The sequence below is a fragment of the Melampsora larici-populina genome, assembly GCF_000204055.1.
Source record: "Melampsora larici-populina 98AG31 unplaced genomic scaffold MELLAscaffold_2, whole genome shotgun sequence".
Lineage (NCBI taxonomy): Eukaryota > Fungi > Basidiomycota > Pucciniomycetes > Pucciniales > Melampsoraceae > Melampsora > Melampsora laricis-populina.
In genome coordinates, this window is record NW_006768766.1 from 454,676 (window position 1) to 463,783 (window position 9,108).

General features: G+C 42.6%; 3 protein-coding genes across 3 annotated transcripts; 2 read left to right on the forward strand and 1 right to left on the reverse strand.

Annotated features, from left to right (window-relative positions):
- Positions 1-1,856: 1,856 nt before the first annotated feature.
- On the forward strand, positions 1,857-2,699 carry MELLADRAFT_101590 (uncharacterized protein; the record flags this gene model as incomplete). The annotated part of the gene is made up of 3 exons (XM_007404165.1): positions 1,857-1,905; positions 1,965-2,161; positions 2,514-2,699. 3 exons carry the CDS (start codon positions 1,857-1,859, stop codon positions 2,697-2,699), a joined length of 432 nt encoding a protein of 143 aa, XP_007404227.1.
- A 562-nt stretch (positions 2,700-3,261) lies between these two features.
- MELLADRAFT_58901 (uncharacterized protein) lies at positions 3,262-3,869 on the reverse strand (the record flags this gene model as incomplete). Its single annotated transcript, XM_007404800.1, has 2 exons — positions 3,262-3,497; positions 3,665-3,869. 2 exons carry the CDS (start codon positions 3,867-3,869, stop codon positions 3,262-3,264), a joined length of 441 nt encoding a protein of 146 aa, XP_007404862.1.
- Positions 3,870-7,349: 3,480 nt separating this feature from the next.
- On the forward strand, positions 7,350-8,621 carry MELLADRAFT_88936 (uncharacterized protein; the record flags this gene model as incomplete). Its single annotated transcript, XM_007404166.1, has 5 exons — positions 7,350-7,427; positions 7,476-7,741; positions 7,810-7,976; positions 8,039-8,143; positions 8,200-8,621. 5 exons carry the CDS (start codon positions 7,350-7,352, stop codon positions 8,619-8,621), a joined length of 1,038 nt encoding a protein of 345 aa, XP_007404228.1.
- Positions 8,622-9,108: the final 487 nt, after the last annotated feature.

Consider the following 9,108-nt stretch of genomic DNA (forward strand, 5'->3'; position numbering starts at 1 on the left):
CTCAAGGGGGTGCGTGGACATACAGGTCTGGCTCAGTTTTTTGCCCATCAGAATAAATAAATCACATGTTATACCACATGTAACTTTTTCGACTTTGAAATTTTTTTCCCAAAAATTCACTACATATAATTCTGTAGCTGCTCAGGCAATATTGTTGAAGCTATGTCTTAGTAACAGAAAGTGTGTTACATGCAGTTGAGTTGATGAGATCACACCAAAACATTGAGTCAGTGTATGTAGTCAATCTTTTGGAAGCTTTTTTCAATCTGAAAGAAGTTACAGCATGTATTACATATGAATAACTTGTCCTGATGAGCAGATAACTGAGCAGAACTGTATGTACATGATAACCACATATTCACTGAGCCTGCTACACATATGTAGTGTGGGTGTTATGGCTCAGGTGTGGAGTGATAGACCATTTTATGACAAATCATACTCCCAATCATTTTTCCCTGCCCACTTGGGGAACCCGAATAATGTCTGCAGTGGTATGGAGACAAATCATTTTCGCACATTCCTTCCAAATGGCAATGGATGCTCATGTGGGAATTTTTTCATTTAGATGAAAATCACCGATGATGAAACCTAGTTTGGAAGTTTGGATCACATCAAACTGTCGCGGCTGCGAACCAAGACAAGAGGTCTCCTGAAAGCGACGTGAATCGCCAGGTCGTGGCCACATTGGCTGTTGCCATGGTATGAAGTTTGAACACCTGATGACCTCGTCATCACTACAGTGCCCACTGCCAGGCCGCCGCGCGTTTCAGACCGCCCTGAAAGTTTTCGATGAGGCTGTTCTTGGCACCGTTTGAGTGGAAGGAAGGGCCCTTTCATTTCTGAAAGGGTTGATGAATTGAAACATATGCCATGTGATGTGTGAATGGCAAATCGTCGTGTGGAAACGCAGGAGTTGATTCGACGGATTTGACATGATTGGATTTCCTTCCAACTGTGTTTTTAATTATGTATTTGGATTCGATTTGGTCTAACCGATTCAATTTGGAAAAGAGCTAGATCGAACCAGTTCGAACTCGCAGGATCGAACGGACCCTTTCTTTGGTGACTCGTTTGGGTCCCTTTTGAAATCTCAACTGCCCTGGTTCATTTGTTTCAAATAACATCAATCCTTCGAATCCACACAAGTCAAATTGAACTCCTCGGCTCCAGTAATAAACTTTCATCTCCAACTCATTATTCGTAATCCTTCCCCTTTACACTCTGAAATTCACAACTATCGCATTCTAAAAAACCTCCTCCATTACTCTACATCTTAATCAACTAGAGCGTCCTAGGCCAATTTTTCGCTCAAATCCTTGTTTTAATTTGCAATCTTGCTTGACTTTTTGCTTTGAAACTTGAGCTCATCTCGACGCATAACCCTGAAGCTAAGGTCAAGTAAGATTTGCGGATTCAAAATAATGGATGAAGTGATTAATAAACCAAAGCATAAGTCTCCCAGTACGATTCGTTCTCGCAAAAATCGAACCAAACGGAAGAATGCTGAGAAAAAGATCGAAAATCGACCACCACCCAACCAACGTGCTGCGAAAAAAGCGGCACTTACCAAACTTTATGGACTTCCACCTGATTCGAAATTCTTGTTCTTCAAGAAAGGCGATAAATCGGCAAAGCCCTTTCGAATTCACTTCGGCACTGTCGTATGCCTTGATGAAGATACATGTGATCTACTAGCAGTTGTACGATTTGTTGAACCTACTCCGGAAGATTCAGTTTTATTTGAAAAGTACAATCACGCTATTCGAACTGTTTATCATCATGCCAGAGCACGAGGTTTGGTCAAGATCAATGGTGCTGCAAAGAAAGTCAGAGCAACTAGGAAAAAGTACGGCAAGATGTATGCTGCAGGTTTCAGGCCCGGCTTTGACCCCTTAGTTAAAGCAGGTTAGTCAGTAGCAATGTCCTTCAATGTCGGCTTGAAACTGACATTGCTTTGTTTCTAGCTGCGTACGCTTTTAACGCCACCACTAGCGGACAACTTTGGCGGATGCAAGATGATCTCACTCGTCAAGGCAATCTCCCTGCCATCGAGGATTTCTTTGCCGAGCGTTTTGCCAATCTATCGTCTTATGCTTTTGAATCCAACGCTGAAATCGCTTCTCGCACCGGGGCTCCTTCGTGGGCCGGACAATCCTTCTACGTCTCACCTAACGCTCAAGTTTTCGCTTCGAACATCGCTGTCACATTCGATGAGTTTGTCAACGCACCTCACAACGACAACGATGTCAGTCGTTATTCATTTGGTCTCTTCACACGTATCAACCGCAAAACCGGGAAGCTTTACTCGATAAAAAACGATGAGTTTCAGGGTGATAACGTAGGATCTTGCTTCTTTTTGGACGACTACAACATCATGGTCGATTACAATGCGTGCGATGGTGTGGTGGAGATGCTGTGGAATAGCCACATAGAATTCAGAAACTTACAATGCTCAACATGTTAGAGTTATTCCTTCAAGAGGAAAGGTGACTCGATTTGGCTGTGCTTGCCAGATCAACCAAACTTTGGTGGACAGAATCAATCAAGTCAATGATATGCGTGGTAACATGAATGATGAGGAGTGGAATGTCTTTCGTGGTACTCTTTTGACGGGCTATCCTGAGGAGGCACGCAAGAAAATGGCTAGGTTGGCTGCGAAACATGGGATTAACGACCTCAGTTTGTTATTTGTACCTTGAACGTTTATTTGTTGAAGAGCGTTTGTTTTCATATTTTTCCCCTTTTCACTTGTTTCACTCAAATGTCTTTCCAATTGTATGTTACGTCTCATTGATCAGATGAACTGAGACAAACTCTCACAAGAAATACTATCGTAATGGCTTGATCCAGCCCAATATCTTCACCTTGTGCCCTACTGCACGTCCCCTTGACGTGCCCTCTCTGAATGTATTATCGCATACCTCGAGTCAGTCTCAAATGACTTGTAGAGGGCTCACAAGTTTGGACTTGTGAGAATGGCAATCATACTTTCATAACCGTAGCTCTTCGTCGGAGAGCTTGAAGAAACTGTCTTAGATCAATTTGCAAAGATGCAAATTGATCTTGCGAAAAGCCTTAACAGAGTCACGCGAATCTATCCCAGACTCGCAAATGTCAACAAGCTTCTATTGATTACGCCCTTAAGACAAAGGAAGTAGAAGTAAATACTGAATCATGACCGCTTTGTTGATACAAATTCATATTGTAAAAACAAGCCATAACATGTTCGATTCACAAGGATCAAGACCAGACTCACAAAGTTCAACATGGCCCCATTGGATTACGCTCTGAAGACAAAACAAGTAGATAGAAATGCAACCACTTAATCTTGACCGCTTTGTTCACCACGGGAACATCCTGGGGTGGGAGGACAGTTGGGAGGACCCCCATACGCTTTTGCCCATTGGGCGAGCCATTTGCGTTCCTCCTCAGCGTACCATATTTTTCCGATGGTATCAAAAGAGCTTGGAGAATCTGGTCTGCGCCTTGCAGATCGCCTATAATCACAGGTCAGCTATTTATTGCTGTTCTGTGTCTGTGAAATGAAAAATGCGAACTCACGCTGATCTTTAAGCTGCTGATATGTCGGATGGAGTATAGTAATAAATGTCCTCCTCCGTGTTGAAAGCCTCCATTGTCCTTTCGTCTAACTGGGTATACTTACCAAGAAGGGGTTCATCAAAGAGTTGAATGTCCCCAAACACCTTTTGAAGTGTGGTGTCCCCGTCCTGAGTGTTGTTTTGGGGCGTTCCTAAATGAGTTGAAGGGGGCAAGCTGCTAACCCCTTCAGCATTGCCCAATTTCAAAAGTATAGGAACAGCGGAATCGCCTGTCATTTCCATGTCCTGTTCTTTGCCTATTAGTGCCATGCTCAGTCTGTTCGAACAATAAGTGATAATATTAGTATGATTGATTAATAAGATGTATGATTGTTTAATAAGATGACAACTTCAGAGGTTAACTCAACTTAGCTGATGTAAAAGCCGGTCAAAATTCAGAAGTAAAACCAACGTAAAATTGTGTCGAGTCTGTAACATTAGGAAACCGGTCATTAATAATGCGAGTACATAAAGAATTGCTTGATAAGCCAAAGATCAGGTGTTACGTGATTGTTTGTACGGTGATCAAGCAGGATTGATTAATAATATGGTTAAGTGAAACAAAGAATATTGTATGATCCTATAGATGTGGTATGTGCAAAAAGTATAATGAGGATGAAGTCACTCACGAAATTTTCTTTTTCATGCGATGAACAAGGACAGTGAGGAAGTGGCAAAGGCTGACTGGTGTGAAGGAATTCGTTTGCCGGTGGGATGTTTATGTTGGATACTTTGTTACTGGAATGTTGGATACAACTTACACGGAATCTATATATATAGATTCTCTTCTCTGCAACCCCAAAACAAACTCATGGATGTATACAAAATAAAATATGCTTGCTCTCCTTCGCAAAATTACCGAAATCATATTGCATAGAGTTTCGAAGATCCTCTATGCAATAGAGATCTCATGGAAAATATTCTTAACATGTGATCACGCATGAATTGTAATATATATTGGGTATATCAATTATTTAAAGATCAATGAAACATATAAGATCAAATATATATCAACCTTATATATATATATTTTGTAGCTTCCACCAAATATCAAACGTGTTAAGACACATGGTGATGCCGATGCTCTTCTGGATTCTAACACTTGGCTTGCACATTGAACATGTTCCTATAGACTCTGAGTATCAATATCAAAAATTGAAAAGCATTGCAAGTCATACCAAGTTGATTTATGCAGGGCAAACAAATAGTGTGTTAATGGGGTAAAACACCAACTTCATCCATCAAATTCATATACAAGTTGTAAATCTACAAAGTGATTACATTTTAATAATTATAAAGTTTGATAAAACTAATATATCGCATGCTAAGCACAAGGATGTAGCTATGTGATTTGCTTTGTCATAAGCAAATCACATAGACCATAGCAAATCACATAGATGCAGTTACATCGCAATATTATATTTATTCAGTGGGTTTGTTTCTCATAAGGAATTAATATTGGATTTTTCAATATTACTTATTAAAAACCTAAAGTACTGTCAACAGTAAAAGATCAAAGGTTAGCAGCTTTGTCATACCTATATATATAGAATCACTCACATACCCGCATTTATCTTCCTTACGTAAAATGTCAGCCTTCAGGCTCTCATTTGGTTTCTTACGTGGGTACATATTGAATGTATGGTACTCTGCTTATCATTGTATGCGTGTTTTGGAAGATATTTGATCAAGACCTGCATGATGGTCTTTTGAAAAAGATCCAACGTGAATACCATTGAGTGTTCACGTGCCCCCTGAGGAGATCACATCAGATTGTCACGGATGTGAAATATGGGTGACATACAGTCATCCATATTTGAAAAGTTCACATGTCACATGAAGGCATAATGCTTCAGAACTGAGGAATACGTGGCCAATTTTTGGAACATATTTGAATACTATTTATTACTCATAATTCATCATGCCGAAATTTGAAGGTGTCCATCAGACGTTTAATCCAAACAAGCCTTACTGGAAGACAGAGCCAAAGACCGACCTACAGAAGAAGCACTTCGAAAAGATGAACAAGGCTGTGAAATCTCGGAACCAGCGATCCAACATTAAAGGTGATGTCCAGGATGGTGTCGATCGGAATCAGGATTATGGACGAATGGTAGATCAGCAAGACAAAAATGAATATGAGATACCCCGACCCGATTTTGTAGATGAAATACATGAAGCTCATCTTGAAGAAGAAAGGTATGCACGTGAACTTCTTCTTGCCCAGGCAGCAGAAGAAATGTTCTGTGCATATCTTGCATGTGGTCTGAAGACGAGCAAATGGGGAAACCCCGCATTATGGGACTATGATCACAAGCCGGCATGTCAATGCCGTCCTAGCCAATGGTACGAAAGGGACGTGGATTTGGTTGACCTCTTAAGTATGTCCATGAAAACACTCACACTACACTACCTTTCCATGATAGTGATACCGCCACGGCTTCATTAACAATTGAAAAAGCGCGTCGCAAGGCTTGTATCCGGTTTTGTCCCTGTCACAAAAACAATCAAACTTGTCTTATTCTCATGGGTTACATCGGCGGTTCCCCAAAGTACCCCAGGACCGCCTTCTCCATCCGACTTCTACGTTTTTTCCATATCTTATGGAAGTTTTGCACCATTCGACTTGATCCTTTTGCTCGAGCTCTGGACGAATTCCTTGATGCCTTCTGTGCTCTTATCCTTACAAAGAACGAACAGGTATGTAAATTCCGTTAATCATGGTGATATATATTATAGCTGACTTTGAGTAGCCACGCCGATGGCACACCCCTTTGTCTTGGGCTGTGGATGCGTATAGGGAGATGCTATCCATGACTGAGTCCGTCATGGATAGATACCTTGACCTTACACCCCTCGATAAGGTTGCCAACAACTGTCCACGCTGTTTTGGGCCACCTCTACCGCTTGAGGGTCCCCCATTAGAACCAGATATAGTAGTTTGCATGGACGGCAACTTCCAGCATCGGCGTCACAAAGCCGCCGGAACGAAAGCTGCCAAGAAAGCTATGAAGATGCCACCTCTATTTCTTCCGGATGAACAAGTTAACGAGATGCGTGGTCAACTCGATGGACATGCTGATGATGATTTTGTAAGAGTTGTTCCATGATAATATTTTATTCAGGAGCCCTATTGATCCGGTCACATTATACCACAGCAAGCGTGTGCCGATCAACACACCGCAGCCAACGATACACGCGGGAAAGGGCATTGGGCAGGTTGTGATGAAACGGGGCTAATGGGCATGGTATGCCGACATGATCATTCCCTTAGGTTTGCTAATATTGTGCAAAGCGGTGAAAAGTGAGTGGATCATTATATGTTTTAAATATATATCAAGATGTAAATTAAAACAAATGTATTTCAGGCTGCACTACAGCTATTCATTAATCAAGTGGATGCTCGACTTGACTCGCAACCACGGTGCTACTCCTCGACGTGTAGGTTTCTTGTATGACATTGGGTGTACAATGCAAGTTGGGATTGAAAAGGTGAGCGAATATGCTTGATTGGTGACTCATATTTTTGTTAATCATTCTCATAAACCCTTTTGAAGCGTGGAACATTTCAACAGGATCAGTTAAATGGTCGAATCCGATTTGGGACCAGTGTGTTCCACGCATATGTGCATAGGTGGGGATGCCAGTTGCTGTGGAATCCTCGGCTCAATCCAGGCTGGGGCCTGTCTGATGGCGAAGGGTCCGAGAGGGTGTGGTCAGGCCTCAATCCTCTTGTCGCACCTCTAAGATATGCCACCCCACAACACCGGGTCAACGCAATTGATTTGCGGTCGTCACATGCTAATGCACAGCTTCGGCATGAATCCGGTATGTAATTTCATTTGTTCTTATTATCTACTTCTCATCGAAACAAAGTGTGCTGACAGTGCACAACTCGTGACAGTCAAACATCTTCGGCGGAAGAAGACAGAGGCCAGGCAGCGTCTTGAAGAGGCTGAAGTTACACTCAAGACGCTGATATCACCGGGTGATGGGTGCCCTGGCCGAGACGCTGCATATCTTGAGGGCCAGTGGATGGCCCAAAGAGCACGTCACCTGGATATCATCGAGGAATCGAAGAGTGAGAAAAGGGATAAGATAAGTTTATTACTGGAGTTGGAGGAAGGACTCCATGTTTCTCTGTAAGTGGATGCCTAGTTAGTTTACAAGGTACTTACCTTTCATACTTACACATCCCTTAAAATCGCAGGAAACGACTTGACAGCCTGCAAAACGCACGCCGCCGAGCAAGTACTCAGGCCGAGCGCAGAGAGCTAGTAGCGCTACCAGGGACAGTGGTTGACTTTGAAGAACGCATCGGAGCCGTGGCGAATGAACTTGGTGGTAATGAGTTTCGAGGGATGTTGGGTGTCACAGGTATGTCGAGCGGTCATTCGCGTACCTACATATGGATGATAAGTTGACGTGGTGATTATCAGCCACTCAAACCAATGCGATTCTAGCGATATCAATTGCACGAGGCAAGATGTACGAAGCTAGAGTTGGTGTGATTGAAGCCAGACTGCGTCAGCATCGCAACGAAGGTGTGTCATTTGATGATCCATTTTACCAAATGGCTAGATCATCTCTTACACTACAGGTACGAGACAGCAGCAGCAAACGACACGCCAATGTGGTGATAAACTAAGAAACTTACGAGATAAGTACAACACTTATAAGCGTCGGGTACAAAAATACCACACAGATTATCCTAGACGTCGGCGAGTGGAACTTCCGGACTTTGATACCATCGAGTCCATGGAACCTGATGATCCATTCTGGAACCGAGGTGAAGATGAAGTACTGCCGGGCGAAGAGGCAGAGTCCGAGCGAATCAGGCGTGGTATAACTGCCTTCTTGGCGCGAAGGGGAGCCCAGGAGGAGCTGCGGCGACTCGCGCGAGAGTCACGCCATATGATGGGTTGGGCAATTGAATATCACCAGCGCATCATGGGATTAAAGATTACAATGCAACAAGGTCCGCGGTATTTTCATTCCCATTTACATGGTTCCAGCAACTAATGTCAAAACCTTTCAGCTGAAGAAGTAGACGAGAAGGCTAGGTTGTCAGCTCTGTACAAGATCGTCGCCAAGAGGACCTGTAAATTGTGGAAGAACTGGCGGGATCTTAAACATCAGCTAGTCGATACTTGCCAGTATTTACCAGGCTGCAACCCACTCGACCTTGAACTTCAACAGGGGTGGAAGAAGGTTTGTGACTGGGTAAATGAAGAGTGGACAGAAATGACCACGGTTATTCAGGCGGAGGAGCCCGAAATGTATGAGGATGAGGAAGACTTGTTTTATGATCAGTGGTACGACATGAATGGTGAATGGCTATTGAGAGATTAGGTATAAGCAATTGATTCATGTTAATTTACCAGTTTGGGTTTCAATATCCATTATAAGATTGTAAATGATACATATTATATGTGTTATATCATTCATTGACATCATCCTTTAATGCTATTGTCTTCATTTTTAAATACATTGTTTGATATCTAACAAC